Source organism: Protopterus annectens, chromosome 11.part0, assembly GCF_019279795.1.
Source record: "Protopterus annectens isolate FY-2018-M chromosome 11.part0, PAN1.0, whole genome shotgun sequence".
Lineage (NCBI taxonomy): Eukaryota > Metazoa > Chordata > Ceratodontiformes > Protopteridae > Protopterus > Protopterus annectens.
The window spans coordinates 1,182,360,811-1,182,381,995 of NC_056745.1; the positions used below are offsets into that span (position 1 = coordinate 1,182,360,811).

General features: G+C 39.8%; 1 protein-coding gene across 1 annotated transcript in view; it reads left to right on the forward strand.

Annotated features, from left to right (window-relative positions):
- The window catches only part of NAMPT (nicotinamide phosphoribosyltransferase), a gene marked incomplete in the record, with an annotated part of 586,193 nt that overhangs the window by 506,721 nt on the left and 58,287 nt on the right, over window positions 1-21,185 (forward strand). Inside the window, 1 exon segment of the mRNA XM_044088535.1 lies at window positions 16,341-16,481. Coding sequence (XP_043944470.1) covers window positions 16,341-16,481 — 141 coding nt within the window.

Here is a 21,185-nt window from a genome sequence, read left to right on the forward strand (position 1 = left end):
ATTCAGCAGGCCTGGATCTAGTCTATGCTACAGCAAACAAGGTGTACCAATTTAGTAAGAAGAGTGACCTTTTCCAATACAAAATTTAAGGTCCCAGGCTGGAGCAGGGGCTCCCCTGGATGGTCTTACATTTTTGGCCCGTCTGAGGAATTGTTTCAGCAGGGGGTGAGAAAAGAGGGGTGGCTCAGTATTTCGGCTGAAAAATGCATTCACTAAATTATTTGGTAAAGCTCTAGAATCCTGAAGTCCCTTTAGCATCGTAATAAAATCTTCTACACCAGATGGACTCCATTACTATTTCCTTGTACACCAGTTGAGCGAGACAACCTAAATCTCAAAACTTTATTCCCTGAGAAACCAGAAATACACTCAGTAATATAATTTAGATACTCAGGAACAGTAGCTTCAGATACTGTTCACAGTAGGAGCAATGAAAGGTAACAACTTCCTGGATCGCCCTCAAATGCTTCTCTTTCACGCACCACCATCCCAGTGAAGCAGCAAGATTTGAATGAAGGAACTTCCAAGTAGTAGTATCCTTATTTTCTCATAAGATGAAAGCTGAAGTAGATAACTTTAGAAAAGTGCCAGCCTTTTCTGTTTCCTTTCGTCTTAATCCACCGAGTCTTGTTCTGAAAATGTTTGTACTCTGAGCTCAGACCATGAATCTAGTTCAGAACCAGGTTCTGATGAAGTCATACTGTTTGATGAAAGCGCTTAACTATTTGTGTATTTTTGTATTAATAAATCCTATCTGTGGACTCGCAACGTGCTACTACTTCTTACTGGTTATACTTCAGCACTTCAACACCATTTGGTTGGACTTTATAAGTAATCACTATCTGTTATTTTAGGTAAATAAATCATTTTGGCAAACTCCACATAGTGCCAATTCAGAAATTTATGAAATGGGAAGTAAAATTGTTATTGTCCTCCCTTCCCATTTACACAGCTACATTCTGCCCCTCCCCTCCAGTATTTTCTAACTAGTTGACACAATCAGACTTTAGTTTACTTTCTTGGAGTACTGCTTTTGCCTCTTCACAAGTTAAAAAGTTTAAAATTGCTTTGATTTTTTAGTTTTGAAGATATGTTTCAACATTTTAAGACTAGAATCTTAAGAGAAGAAAGTAAGTTTGTCATTTGTAATGTGCTGCCTGATTTTGATGATTTCCAATAATGAGTTGAACACACTTCCATATATTATGTAGTTGGTATGTGCTAGAAAATTTAAAAGAACCATCTAGAAACTATCAGATTGCCTGCTTGTGTTTGTGTAGGCCAAACAGAATAACATGGCTCGTTACCAGCAGAACAATCATCTGTCCATATCACATAACAAGCCCATTAACAATGGAATTTAAACACCCTTCTCCTGCATGACCCTCGTTCCCATCTTACCATGGATAAAGATTTTTGCCCTAATCTGTCCTCCCCATTTCCAAACAAAACAGCATTTGTATGCAGCCATGTATATAATCTTTGTACAACAAACTAATAATGTCAGTTAACAATATTTAACTTTGAAAATATTAACATTTAAGGAAAGAATGTTTGAAAATCAGGCTGTCATATATTTGAATAATACTATAATGAGACTAAGAGAAAGAGTAGAAATACTTTCAAACTAATGGACGTTTGCTGCTCTATCACCACATTAGCAGCAGGCAATATCAATGGTAAGTCTAATTGTAGATTATGCAATCAGAGCAGAACAGGATAATGACCCTTAAAACTGGAGGACTTTAGTATGTGACTATAGTAGAAAAGCATATTTCATGCAAGCTCATTGGTCATTCCATAAAATAAGAATAACTGAAAAAATTTTGGGCTAGTTATGATGATTATAGATAGGTCGAACACGCATGACACGTACAGCTGAAATCAAGTTTTACCTGAAAATAATGCAGCCATGTCTTAGGGCTTAGGCTGTAGAGCATGTGGCACTGTGAATAAGAATCACAGGAAAAACAGAGAGTATGCATAATATTATATGTGGTTTTTGAGTCCATCTTTGTAAAATTGCCATATCAGTCAGTAACAACAATGGCATGTCATGTTTAATTTTAATTATTTTGTACAATTTGTATATTACATTAATTATCTATGGACATAAAAAAAATGACCACAATAAAAAAATAAAAAAAACACAGTGTTTTAAGTTATCTATAACCTCCTCCAGTCTAGACCCTGTAGACCATTCTGAATGTGCCAGTAAATGAAGCTGTACACAGTTCAGTACTATGTGGAATATGTCCTGAAATCCAGTTTCATTTTGCTACTGTCACTTTAAGGGCTCGTGAAACTCTGAAAATGTCACCCAACTTCTTTCTAGCTCATGTATGAATTCTGCAATTATGTCAACACAAAAAAAAAAAAAAAACAATCCATTTTAGTTTCTTTTATAGCAAAAATATGAATTGTCGGGTAGTATATCATATCCATTCGTAGAGCTAACTGTAGGGGTTGTAAAAAGTTTCTGCTTCACCTCCCTTCCCCATTAGATTTGGAAAGTAATAATTCAGTAGCCTTGCATTTTCTGTCACGTGTAAATTGGATGAGGATCCAATTATAAGTTTGTTTCTCCTCTTGTTATCCAAATAAATCAGTCCTGAAACTTTTGCTGTGCTTGCATGTGATCATTTCTCTGCACAGCCTCCCATTCCTTTAGGAAATCCTCTGTGTTGGTTGAATAATAATGAGAAGGATCAAGTCCCCTTTATCCACTGTAGTGTTGCTGGATATCTTGAGAGAAGCAACATAACCCAGTTCATGGCTTCAGCCTAGGAATGGCACCAGTGCTTCATGTTAAAACAAAGAGCAGCATTGCAGTTGGGGACGATCTAAACAGGGTGCCTTGCAACTTACAATTTGTGGTGAGTTTATTTGCTTTTGTTAATATCCACTCTTTTGATCATTAAAGTGTAGGCACTTGGAAATGTGCTGTTGGGATTACTGGGTATAACTGTGTGGGCTATCTAGATTATAAGAGCCTTTTCTACACCTAAAAGCATGCACATCTCCTGCTTTATGAAGGCCAACAGATTGACTCCTCCCATTGCTTCGGAGAGCTTAGTACCCTTGGATTGTTTCTGTGTACCCTGTTCTAACTGTCATTAATCATCTGTTCAAGTCCGAGTGAGTATACTTGTAAATCCGTTCTTTTTTTGGAGTTAGTGGCTAGCCTTTTGGCTAAGATCAAGTGTCGTGTAGATTCCTATTACCATTTTCATTTTTTGGAACTTGAAAGGGGTGGGGAGAGCAGCAGTCACTACTACATCCTCATGTATGTGCCAGAGTGCCCTTCTTGCCTAAACAGCTTTTAAGTATACAAAAATTTGGGCTTAAAGCATTGGTTAATTGTGTTGCTTCTGTTTAACCTCAGAATTGTGTTTCCAGGTGTGGCTGCTCCATAACTCCAGCCTGATGTCTGAAGCTGACCATTCCTGAGTCATAGCTCACACTGCACATATTAACTTGGTACTCTTTCCAGGAAGTCTTCCTGTTATCAAATTCCTAAACATGCTTCCATTACATATTTATTTTTAAAATCTGGAATCATTGAGTTAATTAATTTGTGGTATTAATGCTGTAAATGGCTAAGATGCAGCTACCCTTCTTCTGACTTGGTCCCTCAACTGAGTGCTTATGTGATATAAACAATGCTTTGAAAACTGCCAAAAAGGTTTCACAGAAAGGCAGAATAGTGTGCAGAGAGTGAGTGAGAGAGTAAACTTGGGTGCATGCAGCAAATGGAAATGTAAACAAACTATTTTTTTATGTGGCATTCACTAGGTTGAATTAAAATGAGGGAACAGCAGCATATCATGAGGAAAAATACTGACATTAAGATGAAACTGTCCTTTAACAAAATTGGTTTTAGAAAACCTTTCCTCTAAAAATGCTGTTTAAAGCTTTCCTGTGCTGGAATGTCATAATCAAGCAAAATTATACCATTGATACCGTCTTGTAGTTTTTAGTTTTTAGTTGAAATATTAGTTTGCACTTCCAGAAATTTGCTCGAACCATTTCAGTTGAGTTCTGTAATCTTGACATGCGTACTTTGCTAAATGTTGAACAAAAAAGGGACAGAAAAAGTGCCCGATTGAAATTGCACTGATTTTAGGTACTTTGGAAACTGAATATTTTTTAACTTAAGCACAGTTTTGCTTCAGAATTAGTACCACTGACCACTACTGGAGGAACACATTCCATATATTAATTTGATAGACCTAGACATTGATTACTAATATCTGTTAATACACTGCTTAGAAAAAGCGTGCACGATTTATAGTTAGGACTGTTAGGAAATGTGCAGAACTAAGATACATAATATGCAAATGCTGAAAATTGCATTGTTTAGGTAGCTTTTAGTTTGGAAAAGTTACTATAGAAGGAATCGTGGAAGTGTACTATGGAAGTTAAATGTTTGGGGATGTTTGTATATCCATTGTCAGAGAGACAGGTGCTACTATATGCGTGCTTGAAGTGCATTACAAGTTTGTACTTGAAAATTGAATAATCACTTCTTTCTTTATTGTAAAAGGTGGTTCAGATTCACAGGCTATTGATTTATAAAAGCTTTTACCCCTTGTAGCCTGAACAAATTGAGGCCTTTATAGTGTGTGTGTGTGTTAGCACCATCTCTGAGGTGGTAAAGAGGATTTGATGAAAAGCTTTCTAGAAGGAGCAGTAACAACTGTACAGCAGTTTAAAGGTAAATAATAAAGGTAGAGAGACTTGAGCAATGACTGCAAATCCAGGCTACCTGTTGAGGTTGTTTCAGTGGTGCTATTATGTTCGGAAGAGGTGTATGAGCCGACATATTTTGTTTATGCTTGCTTTTAGGGATTGCATATTAGTGCTGGAATTTAATGCATTTATTGGTAGTTGTCTGGAGATGAGGACTTTAATAGTATGGTTTTCTGAATTTCAGTATGAAGTGGTTGGAGATAATGGACTTTAAGATGGTTAGAGATTGTAATATATTCTGTGTGGTGTAAACGTTAGAGCTGAGTCAAGTAACAAGCATAGATACTTAACATAATTTAGTTTGTTTTTGCCACAGGCAGTTATATTTAAAAGGTTAAGCTTCTGGTTAGTGCCAAAAAAAAACATACTGGCAGTTTTTTTTTTTTTTGTTTTTTTGTTTTTTTGCATTAATCTGTTTACTGGCTACAGATGCTTGTGCAATCTGTCTTTAACTGCTTTTCTGTGGCAAAGGAGAAAGAGTAATATCTATCAAGCATTATGTTGCCTGCATGCAGTGATGGCATTGGGTGGGGCTACTGAATTTGTGTTTATGAATATAGAAAAGAGCAGAGGCTGCAGCACTGAACCCTGACTGACACTTGTAGTTAAGAGATTATAGGTTTGGATTAAGTGTTTATTTGGTATAAATGCGTCAGTCTAAAGGAAATAGGATGCAGTGCATTAGGATTAGGGTTGTGTTTTCTTTCAAGGTATTTGAGTATTTGTCTAACTCTTTTGGGCATAGTTGCTTGAAAGTAAAATGTATGCCTTAGTTTTCAAATAGGTTGTTGTCTGGGATAGCTGATATGATAGGATTGTGGAAGAGGGTGTTAGCAATGTAATTATAAACTTTTTTAAAGTTTTCCAACAGAGGATTGTCTGTAGGTTTAGAATCTTTTCTGTGGAGTTATCCAAATGTGCTAGCTTACTGATGGTCTGCCAGAATACTTTGTTTGCAAAGCCATGACTTCCTGTTTTGTGTAGAGGTCACTTGATGTGGCTTTCTTCATTTGTAGCTTTGAGGTTTGTGGTAGGGTCTTAAAAATCTAGAGATCAGACGTCGGGGTCAGACTCTTTACAGTTATTCCCAGTTTTGCCCCTTAGCTTAAAAAGAGCACTGAGATCTGTGTTTATCAGTGGCACTGGCAGCTTTTTCTGTGAATATGTTAAGTAGTACTCAGGAAAATTTTTATGTATGATAGGTTTTACTAGGGAATTGAAAATATCTAAGGCATTTTGAGTGATCATTTTTTTCTGATATGCTGAACCAATGGATGTTAGTCATATTGATCACTGCTGCAGTAACTTTAACTATATACTGATTATGTCCTGCCAAGAATATAACAGCTGGGCAGCTTCCAAAGTTTCTGGACACATTCCACACACCCAAACTGTCAGGCAGCTCAAGCTGAGCTGACCAAAAGACAAGTTTAATCACCAAAACCTTCAGAGCTTTACTGCTACTGAAGAGTTCACGCCTCTAAGCCTTTCAGGGATCAGTGGTCAGCTTGGTTCTGTTCCTTTGCTGAGCAGATGAGTCTCCTTTGGAGGAAAAACCTTCCCTTTTGTAAGTATTGTTTGTGTTTTATCATTTTCCTCTTCAGGAAAGTTATTTTAAAGCTAAAAGTTTGACTGTGTTGTACTTTTAAATGGGAACGCTCTTTTTTATCCTGTTAGTTTAAACGTCGTGTAAAGTAACTGAAAAACATTTTTTGCTATGGAGAAACTGTTTCGTTTTAATTTTGGGGGCTGACAAAGGGTTTTAAAGTGCTTTTTGTATTCTGTTTTTTCTGTTAAAAAAAAATAAATAAAAAAATAAAGAAGGACTTTTAAAGACTTGTAGTTTTTACCATCATTTGCTGCTTGTCAGCCCCAGGAAACTGACACCATGTTCGGTTTGACCATGGAACGGTCTAAAGGTACCACAATCGGTCCTTCATCCAGCCACAAAAAGAAAAAGTTATGCAAGCAGCCTTTTCTGCCACAGCAGGCTCCCAGTATACTTCAGCCACAGGTAGATGACTCTCCTGTGTGCATTCATTGTACCTCAGACCACTCATCTTTTACCCCATATCCCTCTGGTGTAGCACCTATAGCCACTGTGGACTGGGGGTTAGCCATGTCCTCAGCAATTGTTGGGGTCCCCTCACTGGGCAAGGAAGAGCCAATCTTGTCAGTGCCATTAATAACATGGTTGCCCCCATTTTCCTGTCAAAAATAAACAGAAAATGAAGTAGGTCTACTCTTTCTCAAATTTGCTTAGACATGTGTAGTTTAGAGGGTCTGGCTCAGGGTGTAAAGTAGTTCTGGTAAAAGAAAGAGGGATTCCTCTTTTCCTGAAGAGATTCAGTATTCTGAATCTAAAAAAGAATGTGAAGGGACTGATGCAAAGTTTTCTCCTCATATTTCTGAATCAGATTCAGAGGAGAGCTTAGTTTCTGATTCTCCTTGTGTGGGTATCACTTTCTTTGACATTATTGCTAGAATGTGCCAGTGATTTTGGTGGGAGAACACTGAAGTTTCTCAGTCCCTCATAAAGTACTACAAGTTGTTACAGAAGGAATTTCCAGAACCTACAACCATTCCACCTGTTCCATCTGCTTTAGTGGGTGTGTATGTTAGTGATAGTTAGCCCCTAAAAAGGCAGATAGGATGTAAAAAGGTTCCTCAGCCTTTAAAGTTCTTATACACTATTCCCAAACCTGACTCAGCAGCTATAGCTTTAGTCAATCCCACTGCTTCTGTACAGTTAATTCCAATCCAATTCTGATAATGATGGGTAAATTAAGTATGGAAAAGTGTATACTTCTACAGCTTCGATTTTCAGAATTTTGAATTGTCAGGCTCAGTATGTTAGTTTGCTCTGACTGTGAATGTATGAGGAATGTTTTATCTGCATTTTTTTTTTATTCTGAGGAAAAATATGCTTTAAATAATTAAATTTCGTCCATTGCACAAGTCACTCATTGTTTACAGAGGGTGTGTGTGTGTGTGTGTGTGTGTGTGTGTGTGTGTGTGTGTGTGTGTGTGTGTGTGTGTGTGTGTGTGTGTGTGTGTGTGTGTGTGTGTTACCGAACGTCCCTTTGCTGCTACGTCCAATGTTACTGTTTTGATGATGTTTGCATGGCCGCATTCTCAGAACCTCCCATATGATGTTAAAATAAAATTTGTTACTTTCCCTTTAGAGAGGTTCAGTTTTTGGCCCCTCTGCTGCACAAGTGAAAAGTATGAAGAAAGGGGAAAGCAGATCTATGGAATCTCTAAGAATTTTCAGCCCCAATTTGCCAAATTTTCTAAAAGATTCTGTAACTTCTCATCCAGTTTGACAAAAAAAAAAAAAAAAAAAAAAAAACAGAATGAACAGTCTCAACAAAATACAAGTAAACAGATGTTTAAGAAAAAATGGTAAGGATTTCCAAAAGCAGACTCGAATCTGCTAAAACCAAGGACGGTCCAGCAAGTCTGAACTGTTGGAGAGACCTTGTAGCTTCCTCCTACCTTGGCCCCTTTTTCCTCCTGAAAGTCTGAATCATCATTTTTCTCAACAGTTTCAGACACACACATTCTGAAGATAATTCGTCAAGGTTACAGATGGCAGTGGGAGGAAATTCCTCCTGTCCAGACGGTCATTCCTCATCCTCCGGATCAGACTCTTGTTTCTGCAGGTTCTTCATCACATGCTGTCCATTGGAGTGATAGAACCAGTTCCTTTTTCCCAGGTGAGGAAAGGTTTTTATTCAAGAATGTCCTTGGTGCCAAAAGAAAAAAATGCTTGGAGACCAGTTCTGTATCTTTCTTTCCTAAACCTGTTTGTGACTGTTCCTAGATTCAAAATGATGCCACTTCACAACCTGCTACCTCTTCTTCTTTCGTGTTTTCTGGTAGCACTAGACTTAAGAGGCTTATCACATCCTTATTCATCCAGACTTCAGACATTTCTTAAGATTTTCTGTGTCTGCATCGCATTATCAGTTCTCTGCCTTACCCCTTGGAATATCCACTGTACCAGGTGTGTTCACAAAACTATATAGTTCCATGCATTTCATTGCAGGCTACAGGGTATCTGCATTTTTTCATATTCAGATGACTTGCTTACACTTGCAGAGTCTTTTTCAAAGTGTCAGCTATCTCTGTGTCTTGGGTAAGCCTCCTACACAAGCTGGGTTTCCAAGAGAACTTTCAAAAGTCTTTATTGACGCTTTCACACTGGATTGTGCTCCTGGAATGTCAGTTAGACACCTAATTTCAAAGAGCTTTTTTACACTGGAAAAAAGATCTATATTTAGATCTATTTCTAAGGTTTTCTGTACAAACTTGGGATTTGTCTAGGAATTTTGGATCTCATGACTTCTTTGATTCTCATGGTACCCCTGGCAAGACTCTACATTAGAAATATACAGCAGTATGTGGAGTCTCTCTGGTACCACCACCAACACCATTTGTCTGTTCAAACCCCAGTGTTGGGGTTTGGTAGAAGAGAATCATTTGGTAGAGACATCAGATATCCTTAAATTCAGGTATCCCTTCTTCCTCTCTGTTCCAAAGCAATCATTCACCTCAGATTTTGCTTGGGGAGCAATTTCAGAAGTGATAAAAGTGCAGGGTGTGTAGGGCACCAAAAACAAATGCAGACACATAAACATCAGATAGATGCTTGCCATAATCAAGACACTCAACTCTCTGAATTATCTTTGGTCCTCAGGACCTCTTCAAGTTGTTACTGACAATACCACAGTTGTTTGGAACATCGACAAGCAGGGAGAACGAGATCATTCCCACTTTTAACTGTAGCTTCACAGCACATCTCACTCTACAGGCAGTCTACATTCTGTCAGAACAACATTGTGTGGCAGACAAGCTGAGCAGGACTAGGGCAAACCCTTATGAATGGAAACTAAATCAGGGGTTTTTATAAGATTTGATCCCTTCATGGAGAGTTCCTCATGCAGACCTCTGCCTATTCTCTGAACAGTCAACTGGCAAAAATCTGTTCCAAGCATCTATTATATCTGGTCACATGATTGTAAGATTTGATGTTCTTCGTCTCACATTGCTGCAGTCATGACCTGTGGGTAGTCCGCTGTCCTCGGTCGGCCCGAATACCAAAGGGCTCGGCTGGCGTCAGTCATTGTCGCCTAGAGCTGACGTTAGTGCACAGTAGTACTTAAGCGCATGACCAACGCCATATCCTCAGTCTTTCTTGCCGCGTGGTCCGAAGCAGAAGCAGCGTTTGCAAGTGCCGTTCGGCGTTCTGAAATTTTCATTTACCGAGTTTCAGACCGAAGACCAAGTTGGGCTAAGTACCCCGTTGGGGAAATTTTTGACACTTATTGCCTCAGTTATCCGGATGTCAGAAAAAGTTAATTGCCTTTCTTGTGGGAAACAGATACCTCATAGGGATAATCATTCTCTCTGTATTCCTTGTTTAGGGCCTGAGCACGACGTAGTCGGGTGTCGCTTTTGTGCTAGATTTAATAAGCGCACCATTAAACGAAGGTTAGACTGTGCCAGGCTTGTTTTCGGTAAGCGGTGTAACTATAACATGCCGTCGGATCCTCCAACGCCCGCTACCGCTAAAAAGCGTAAGGATAAATCTTTGAGGTCTAAACCGGATGAGTCGTCTGTTGCGGACGCTGGTTCTTCGGAGCCTCCGGTTGAATCTGTGGATCCTGCCGAGGGTTTGGCTGAATCCCAGGGGGAACCTTTACTTTTACAGGCGTTGGCCTCTCAGGAGTTAGGCCAGGCTGAGGGTGCTTCTCAGGTTTCTGTAGTTCCATCCTTACAAAAGGTTATTAGGCCTTCTTCTTCAGTGGCTAAAGGCCATTCTAAGGCCAGATCTGGTCTTGTTGGCCCTGGTCATACTTCTAGCTCTCCAGCCCCTGTTCCTAAAAAACATATGTTGAAAATGGCGGAGGACTTGATTACTTTGATCAGGGGTTCTATGCCTCCCCCAGAGAAGAGGCCTAGGGTGGAGGCAGATTTAGAGGGAATGGATCATTCCTCAGACTACTCTGATTCCTCAGCTGAAGAAATTCAGGATTTTCCTTCCTATTCTGATTCGGATGCAGAGGACTCCTGTCCTTCTGCTTCTCCTCCAGAAGATTTTCCTTTTTCTGAAACTTTACATACCATGAGGGAGCATTTCAAGTGGGAAGGTCAAGATTTTTCGGATTCTCGGAAAAGGCTTAGAGAATTTTTGTTTCTGCCACAACATAGGCCCTTGGCTATTCCTCCAGTCTTAGATGTTGTTCAGGATGTTTTTTCTGAATCTTCCCTTAATCCTGATTCTCTGCCCCCGGCCCCTGTTAAGCCAGACAGGTATTACAGAGTTCCAGAGGCACATAAGTATTTGTACAAGAGGGCCTCTGTGGCTAAGAATCCAGTCCCTTTGGATAAAGATTCTAGAGCGTTAGATAGGTGGGGGAAAAAAGTGTACACCTCCTCTACGTTAGCTATGAGGGCTTTGAATTGCCAGTTTCATATGCTGAAGTATCAGAACTTTTTATTAGGCCAACTGAAATCTAAATTGGATGCTTTATCTGAGGGTATAGAGTGTAAGGAGCTCCAGGAGTTGGTTCATGCATCAGATCAAGTTGGCAAGCATTCTCTGCAGTGTGGTTTTGATGCTCTTCAGGCTTCTTCTAGGGTGGCTGCTACAGGTTCTGTTATTCGTAGGCATGCTTGGCTTAAGGATCAAAATTTGTCAGAACATGTAAAGGCTAGAATTTTGGATGCACCTCTTCAATCTGAAGTACTTTTTGGTCCTCCTGTGGAATCAGTTTTGAAAAAGATGGAAGATAAGGCTAAGTCTATGCAGACGGTCAAGGATTTTTTACAGGTGCAGCCCCCTAAGTTTAGTAGGAATTGGCATGCTAGGGGATGGTCTTATCCTTCTTCGGATTATCAGCCTAAGGGCAGGTCTAGACGTGGTAGAGGCAGGGCTCACGCTCAGGGTTCTTTCAGACCTAGGACTTGGAGTTCTGGTGAGGGCAGGGGTCAGTCCTTTCGTAAGCAGACCCAATGACCTGTATCTTCCGCTGCCAGACCCTTCTTTACTGGCAGCTCCTCTAGGAGGAAAGTTGGGACTTTTCAAACAAAACTGGAATTTGGTCACCCAGGACAAATATGTGTTGGATATAATAAATCGAGGTTACAAGTTTTATTTTCACACTTTTCCTCCTTTCAAAGGCATGCCGGATGTGCCTCCTCAGCAAAGGCTGGAGGCTCAGGAGCAAATTACTTTACTATTGCAGATGGAGGCAATTCAGGTGGTTCCTCCTTCAGAAGTAGGCCTAGGATTTTATTCCCGTCTTTTTCTAGTGCCAAAGAAAGGAAACACTTGGAGGCCAATTCTGGATTTGTCCATTCTCAACACCTACCTAGAAATTCCAAAGTTCAAGATGTTAACATTACAACAACTTCTGCCTATGATAGGCAAAGATCACTGGATGGTAACCCTGGATCTCAAAGAGGCCTATCTTCACATCCCTATCAAGCCCAGCTGCAGGAGATTCCTGAGATTTCGAGCTGGTACTTCACATTATCAGTTGTCTGCATTGCCCTTTGGCTTATCTACTGCGCCCAGGGTGTTCACAAAAGTTCTGGCTCCTGTGATTGCTTTCTTCAGACAGAGAGGAATACAAATTTATCCTTATTTGGACGATTGCCTGATTCTTGCTCAAAACAAAGACATATTACTACAGCATCTCCAGTATGTAATGGCAGTTTTAAGGTGCCTAGGGTATTCTGTGAACGAAATAAAGTCCAGTCTAGTGCCCTCTCAGGACATGTGCTTTCTGGGTGTGAGACTGAATACAGCTTCTCAGATGGCATTTCTGACCCCGGACAAACAAAGAACTCTTCCTCTCTACTTCCAGCAGTTATCAGTAATGTCCAGACTGACTGCAAGGACAGTCCTCCAAGCCTTGGGGTTCATGGCATCTTGCATTCTAGTACTTCCCAATGCCAAATTGCATATGAGGAAGCTACAATGGTATCTCAAAAGTGTGTGGGCTCAACACTGCCACGGTTTGGACACTGTCATTCGGATTATACCTTGCGTACAGAAGGAATTCTTGTGGTGGGCTCAGGAATGTCACCTAAACAAGGGGACTATCTGTGACCCAACCAGAGGCGAGTCAGATCCTAACGACGGATGCCTCGGACTTGGCTTGGGGAGCACACCTCAATGGAAAATGTATACAAGACATGTGGCCTCCCAAACTACTACATTTGCATATCAACATGAAGGAGATGTTAGCAGCTCAATTTGCTTTGATGGCCTTCAAGGACCTACTTCAGCCAGGACAGGTGTTGATCCAAACAGACAACACAACAGTCATGTGGTACATCAACAAGCAGGGGGGAACCCATTCCTACCCTCTTTGCAGACAAGCAATGATTTTATGGGAGACTGCTCTGAGTTTGCGAATCAATCTTCAAGCAAGGTTTCTGCCAGGAGCACAGAACTCCCTAGCAGATGTTTTGAGCAGACAAATGGTGGATCCCCACGAGTGGAAACTGGATCCTCAGATTTTCAAACAATTGACTGTGGCTTGGGGAACTCCAGACATAGATCTGTTCGCTTCTCCACTGAATTTTCAACTTCCAAAATTTTGCACAAAGATGTTCCACCCAGATGCTTGGAAAGTGGATGCTCTTTCTTTCAGTTGGAACAACCTTCACGTTTATGCTTTTCCTCCTCTGCCTCTTCTCCCCAAGGTACTCTTGAAAGTCAGACGGGACAAGCCTTGCATGATTCTAATAGCACCAGATTGGCCACGTCAGCATTGGTATCCTCTGCTGAGGAGTTTAATCCAGGAGCCTCCTTGGCCTCTGCCACAGGTTCCTCATTTGTTGTCCCAGTCAAACAATCATTTTCTCAATGTTCAGGTACAGTCCCTCCATCTGACAGCCTGGCGTATTCTGTGATGGAGCCGGTGGGGTCTCAGCTTCCTCAACAGGTTTTAGATGTAATTTTGGAAGCTAGGCGGCCTAGCACTAGAAAAGTTTATGCTGATAAATGGAAGAGATTTCTTCTTTGGAGCACTGCAAAGGGTTTCGATGTTTCAGTGCCTAATTTGAGTTTTGCACTACAGTACCTTACTGAATTACTGGACAAGGGTTTGTCATTCTCTTCTGTGAAGGTTCATGCTGCAGCCATTTCTGCTCACTATGATTGTGACCCTCCTTTATTTTCTCATCCTTTGTTCAAACAATTTCTTAGAGGGGCAAAGAATATAAGACCCCCACGTAGAGCTCCTACTCCTTCCTGGGATCTCAATTTTGTTTTGGAGAAACTTACTTTACCTCCTTTTGAACCTGCAGCTACGCCTGAACTGAAGTTTTTGTCTTGGAAGACTGCTTTTTTGTTGGCCATTACTTCTGCTAGGAGGGTATCTGAATTGCAGGCTCTCATGGCAGTTGAACCTTTTTTGATATTTCATAAGGATAGAGTTTCTTTGCGGACTAACCCTACTTTTATGCCTAAAGTGATTTCTAGTGTGGCCTTGAATCAGTCCATTCATTTGCCTACTTTTTATGCTGACCCCCAAAATAAAGGGGAGAAAATCTTGCATTCTTTGGATATCCACAGGCAGTTACGTTACTACTTGAGCAGAACTAAGGAGTTCAGACAGACTCAACAGTTATTTGTTTCTTTTGCTTTGAGTTCACAGGGGAAAGCTGTTTCAAAGCAGACTATTTCAAAGTGGATTGGTCATTGTATTGCTTTTTGTTATTCTCATCATGGGAAGGATGTTGCTGCTGGGATCAGGCCTCATTCTACTAGGGCTACTGCCACTTCTACTGCTTTTTTGAGGGGTGTAGCTACTAAGGATATTTTGGAGGCAGCTACTTGGAGTTCTGTACACACTTTCACTAAGCATTACCATCTCCCTCTCTTTTCCAAGTCCAGAGCTGGGTTTGCCACTGCTGTGTTACAGGGCATGTTAGCAGCTCCTAATGCTTTGTGGTTTGCCAGCCTCCCTTTTTCCTTTGCTTTGGGATTCTACCCACAGGTCATGACTGCAGCAATGTGAGACGAAGAACATAGTACAGTTTTGTACCTACCATAAATGTAGATGTTCGCGGATCTACATTGCTGCAGTCAAATTTTCCCCCCCTCCTTCCCCTCTATAGGTTGGGGTTGCTGGGTTTCTTTTGGAGATATTCATTATTTCCACACTGGGGGTTGTTGGGCATTTCCTATTTTTTTGCTTTGGCTTTTCCTTTTAGGCCTTCTGACATCTGGGGCAAGAAAGACTGAGGATATGGCGTTGGTCATGCGCTTAAGTACTACTGCGTACTGACGTCAGCTCTAGGCGACAATGACCGACGCCAGCCGAGCCCTTTGGTATTCGGGCCGACCGAGGACAGCGGACTACCCACAGGTCATGACTGCAGCAATGTAGATCCCCGAACATCTACATTTATGGTAGGTACAAAACTGTACTTTTTCAAAGGGTTTATTGTGTTCATTGAGGTTTTGCTGTTTGCAGGTTAATCAGTGGACACAAATGTACCTGTTTCTGTAGAGAAGGCTAGTGCAAATAGATTAATATCTGTTGGTGTATGTGTAAAGTGTGGATTAAAAAAAAAGGAATTATGAAAGATTTCATGTTTTGAATTTTGATTGTTTTGATACATTTTACTTGAAACTGCAAGGTGTGAGCAGACCTATAAGGGAAAAGTAAGTTTAAATTTGCAGAGGTCATCAGAAGTCCTGTTTCTGTGATTTAGTTTTATAAACATATGTATATGTCCCAAGTAAAGCAAAGTCTAGTCACCACTGTGGAGGTAAAATATCCAACTGTTTAAAAATCAGCTGTTTAGTAAACACAATAAAATGGCGCAGTTCAAAAACAAGGATAAATCTTGATAAAACAAACTGGGCAAGCACGTTCAGCCATCTAAGCCTTCTTCAGATCCTGCCATTTCCTGTAATCCAAGGATATTTAAGCAGGTAGGCACTGATGCTGGTGTTTGTTTTTAAACAGTTGGATTTTTTACCTCTACCGTGGTGGCAAAACTTTCCTTTACTTGGACATATACATATTTTTGTATATGGTAAGGCTTGCCTTCAAAACTTTCAGTGTGGTTGAGTATTCATAGTTTTATAAACAGGTTTGCAGTTGCAGTTTGTTAAATACGCCCCTTAAAAATAAGCTGTTGATTACATACAGGACCGGACGTCCTGCTTATGAAGTGTGGACTGCTCATCTGAATCTGTATAACAGGTGCACCACTGTGCTGATTCTGATGTCTTCAGTCTGTAACTGTCATCTGTTTATATGTGTCATTCTGTACAACACATTGTTGTCTTCGCCGTTTGTGTCATCTAAACCCATTTTTGGAGAACTTGTAACACTGATCAGCCCATCTGTACTTGCCGTTCACATATTGCATGCACTACTTGTAGTTCTGAAAGTCTTATAAGAAGGCTGAAAGTTGGCTAAGCTATTCCTTTGAGAAGGCAGTATTTGGAATAGGTTGCTAGTATGGTGTTCCATGTATGAAAATGTGTAGCAGTTTGAGAGGTTAGTCAACAGCATTTGTATTCATTAACAGTCTTGTCTTTTTCTTCATAGGTTTTACAGGGGATGAAGAAACACAGGTGGAGTATAGAAAACATTTGCTTTGGTTCTGGAGGAGCATTACTTCAGAAATTAACACGAGATTTTCTCAAGTGTGCCTTCAAGTGCAGCTATGTCGTGACAAATGGTCTTGGGGTATGCCATTTACAGTTTTGTAATATGAATTAGATATATTGAAGTGTTTAAAAGTAAAGGCCTGCTTACAGCCAATTCCTTGACTAATTGTAGTAGAGCAGTTTTGATGCTGAGTTCTGCATTGAATCAGGCCTGTACACAGATTTTCATAGCACTTTCTTGCTGAATGTGTGTGAGTGTGTGTGTACATTTGTATGCATGTGTGGATCACATCAACATCTGTGCAAAAATGGCACCATTTGCTTGAAATTACATCTGTTTAATGTATTTTCCTTGCCAAGTGTTGGCATTTAGTGTAGATACCCATATTATCTCATGTGGTGTTAATTGTCATTTTGCCCAGTTATCCTTAGTCTGTTAAGGAATGGCGTTACAAGTAGGTATGCTGTTTGATGTGCTTTTCATAACTTTTACATACCAGAGATCTGTGGATTTTAGTTTTCAGCTTTGTTTTCTTGTCTTGGAATCCCAAGCACTAGTAGAGGCATTCCTTAGTGTCATTTTAAGTCACTAGACATTTGTCCCATTATAGTTTGTCTGGTGACTGCACGTATTTCCGCACAGTGCGGTCATTATGGTTGACACTTAACAGCTGTCATGAGCTGATATTAGATGTATTATGGATCACACCCAGTATAAGCTAGTCTCAGTCAATGCTGGCTCACATATTCTGAGTTTGCCAGTGTCAGGATTCCTACATCTGAGTAGGGTGTTTGCTGGAGGATAGTGAGTTTTTGGTAGATTATTTAGCAGTCAGATGTGTTCTGTTGAATAGGATTACAGTCTCCATCTGTGGTCTTAGACAACCCAGCTGTAAAAGAGAACAATGTGCGTACACATTTCAAATTTCTTTTGCCACCTCAAATGAGTTGCACTGCTACCTTTGCAGTATCAATTCAATCAGACCTTATTGGTAGCAGTTCATGTTTAAAAATCAAAAATAAAAAACATGCAGAGAGCCTTCTTTAGACTTTCTGTGTTTATAGTATACTTTATGGATTTTATTATGCTTAAATAACATCCCCTAAGAAAGTCAGTAACCTCGGCCATCAGATCCCCTCCTAAATATATTCACTTTGTCTTGTCAGTGGGTGTGTTGCAGTATTTATTCCAATGTTCACTGTACTTTTTTTTTTTTTTTTTAAGGAAAAGATTTTTCAAGGTGGGCTAAAAATCGAGCAACTTTCATTGAAAGTAAACACTGCAGGACACTGTTCTGTTAGTAATAGTATCCAGCTCTGTAGAAAAAAAAAACTCAGAACTGATGCGCCATCAAAATCTGTTGAAAGTTAGGCAGTTACTGCTCCTGAGCGTAATGTTGTGAGTGGTGCTATTCCACTGACATAAGCTATGTATCATCTTCATCTCTCCGCTCCCAGATGTGAAGCATAAGCCAAGTCATCTACTAGGCTGCACTGTTTCAAGAGACTACTGAAGACACAGCAGTTGCAGTGGCGGATTTAGGCATCAGCTCAGGGGCACGTGCCGGTCCATTTTGAAGCTGTTCAGAACTTCATTAAAACAAAAACAGAAATTCACTCCTTGTTTTGTTGAAATTGGAAAATGTACCAGCAAAATGGTGCATTTTTCCATTTCAACTAACAAACTTCTTTCCCCTTTGAAAGTCACATGGGAGATGGAACTGTAATTGGGAGATGGAACTGTAATTGGAGGTTGCAGGCAGGTGCAAGGACGACAGCAGGCATACGCTACACACACTACGGCCAACCAGTGGGTAACAAAAAAAAAAAATCTGATCCCTTTTCAGCTTGCTTCCTGCTTTGCTTGGGTGAGTGGTGATTTGTGCAATGGCACCAATTATAATTGGCTGCAGGTGTATTTGGCGGGCAGTTTTAACTCCCATTAAATACAGCTACAGTTCAATCCTTCCCTTGATTTTGGAGCTGTTGAGGCGAGCAAGCCGTTACTCCGTGAGTGACCGCATGTCATGTAAGTCAGATTGCTGATTTTTTTCCCCTCTTCTTTGTTTAGCAAAGTTACTTTGGAGCACAGTAAAGTCTCCAAAAATCCCTGCAGGCTGCTGTCCCATGATCTGCAACTCTCCTCTCATGCCCATATCCAGCAGATAAGGTAGGATGGTTCACATTTTAAATATTGCTCTTATCAACTTAGAAGGTTGCTAGAATAACAGCATGTGGGCTAAGTGCTAACATGTATTTTCTGAAGGGTATAAAGTCTGAAATGAAGACATAAGTCTCTACGTAGCAACTTCAGTCCTCAGCTGCAGAAGTGAGCAACAAGCCAAAGATAATAAAAGCAAAGATCTGGACACTGACTCCTTCCTTCTTACTGCAAGGCATCAAATCCAAATATAATGGGGGGGGCATAAATAATAGGGGCAGATTTTAAATATTGCTCTTAAAACTTAGACAATTGCTAGAAATAAGATTTAGTTGTATGTGCATTTTCTGAAAGATATAAAGTCTGAAAATCAATATGCCACTTTTGTTTGACTTCAGTCCTCAGTTAGTTGCCAGAAAACTGTAATAAGGAACATCAATGATGTGAGGCAAAGATCTGGATGTTTTGCAAAAATCTGGAAATTTGAGACATATGGATCCCTCCCAATATCAGATACTGGGCTTGAGCAGGTGCTAATGAAACAAAAACTAAGCATGTGGGTCTCCCAAAAATGCACACTAAAAGATGAGTATTTAATATAGCACACAGTGGTTGAAACTATAGATTCATTTAAGGACCTGGGTATATGGGTAGATCCAGCTTTTGAGTTTTTCTAATCATATCACCCAATTATCATATCACCCAATTATTTAATAATTATAGAACTATGGTTGTATAAGAGATTTATAAAGTCTAGGAAATCAGAAATGAAATCATTCATTGTTCATAGGGTGATAGTAGGCTATTGGCTCAGAGGCCCTTATAAGCCTAGCCAAGAATTTTACCCATGTTTCCACAAAGTCAGCACCTGTTCATTAACTTAAACATGAAATAATATGGAAACCTTATAGGAAAACAAGTATGAGAAAACAGGAAAGAGTCAGTGGGAATACACTAATAGTATCCATGGATGTGAAAGTTTGTTTGCCTCATTGGTAAAAGGTACAAGTTTTGTGTCTGATCTCAGGTTATTGGCAAGGCTTAGCTTGGTATTCGCCTATGAAACTATAAGATTAAAGTGGGCCAACTTGTATAGTGGGGCAGATATTTAAGGAGACCGTATTCAGGTATACAGAACATTTAGAGACAACTACCTCTGGAAATTTTTGTGGTTGACAAATAGAAAATCAGACAACCAATGTAGAAGATTCTGTAACAATGGGAAGTATGCTAATTTGTTTTCTGTCTGCACTGATGCATGAATAGGCTACCAGATTACTTGAAGCAAGGACTAGGTTAGATATTTTTAAGAACATCCTGGACCCGTTATGGGATCAGCTGTTTTGGTATATTGGCAGGCTAGAGGGGCAATATAACCCGTTCTTGAAATATCTGTATTCAAGAGCACTTTCTACTCATTTATTTTTTTTATCATGAAATATTTCACCTTGTATAACAACTAGTGAATAAACTACAAGTTTGGGGGGGGGGGGTATTTGAGTGGTATTAACAGGATTGCAGCCAAATCACTGTGTATCCTTTTATTGTTGGCCATGGCAGATGAATTTGTGATTGTAATGTGATTGCATTTCTTTTGGTGTACTGATCATGTAGTGGTTAACTTAAGATCATTTTTAGAGAAGTCTGTGTTTTTTTTGTAATGGTAGAAATTGTGTGGTGGGAGGCAGGTCAGTTTCACCTCTGCATAAAAGGTAGAATAAAGTCGGTGCTCTGGATATGATTTCTAAGTTTATGTTATGGTACAAGTCCAATCCTGTATATTTCACTATATAACTATTTAGTTGTATTATGTTGTTTATACAGTGCCAACTATTTAAGCTACTAAAATTGTGAATTTAGATTCAAGAAACACTGTCTGGAAGTTCTGACCGTCTTGCACTCTGTATCTTATAGTTAAATACCCTTGAATCGTTAAATACCCTGTTGTATTTGTGTGCAAATCATGTAATGAAAGTGTAACATGAGACATGGGTTTTATTTTTTACAGTTGCCCCAGTATACATAGTGTAGTATACTGCTGTTTCTGGCCTTTTTCCTTTATAACTGGTCTTCATTGTGTTACTGTGATAAAGTTCTGCTGAGAACACTGCATGCTAAATTGGCTGTAGTCAATTTATTTATTTAACATTTTCAGCAACAGTTTTCTTTTTTTCTGTAAAGCTATACCGCACTGGAAGCTGTGAGGGTCATATTACAGCCTGTTTTGTAACAAGAGTACAAGTCTGGCGTTTTGCATTGTACATTTTTATTTTGCGTGTAATGCTGATGCTGCATTTAGTTTACAAATCTGCTTAATTTCAGTTGTAACATGCACTGGGCTTACTGCCATTATTGAAGGTCTAGAGTCAAATGTAACTGTGTGCAATAGTATGATTTTGACAAGCTGTTTTTTCTCAATAGCTGTTTTTGCTGCCTTGTATCTTATGAATAGCCTTTTGTGAAATATCCATGCTAACTTCAATGAGAACAGTGAATCAGTGCTCTGCAGCCATTACCTTAATTTCCCGTTTGAATTGCATCAGCTGTATTAGAATAGTTCTGTTGTCACTCAAGCTGTCTGATACTGCAATGGTATACCTTTGTTGGGGGAGGGGAGCAGAT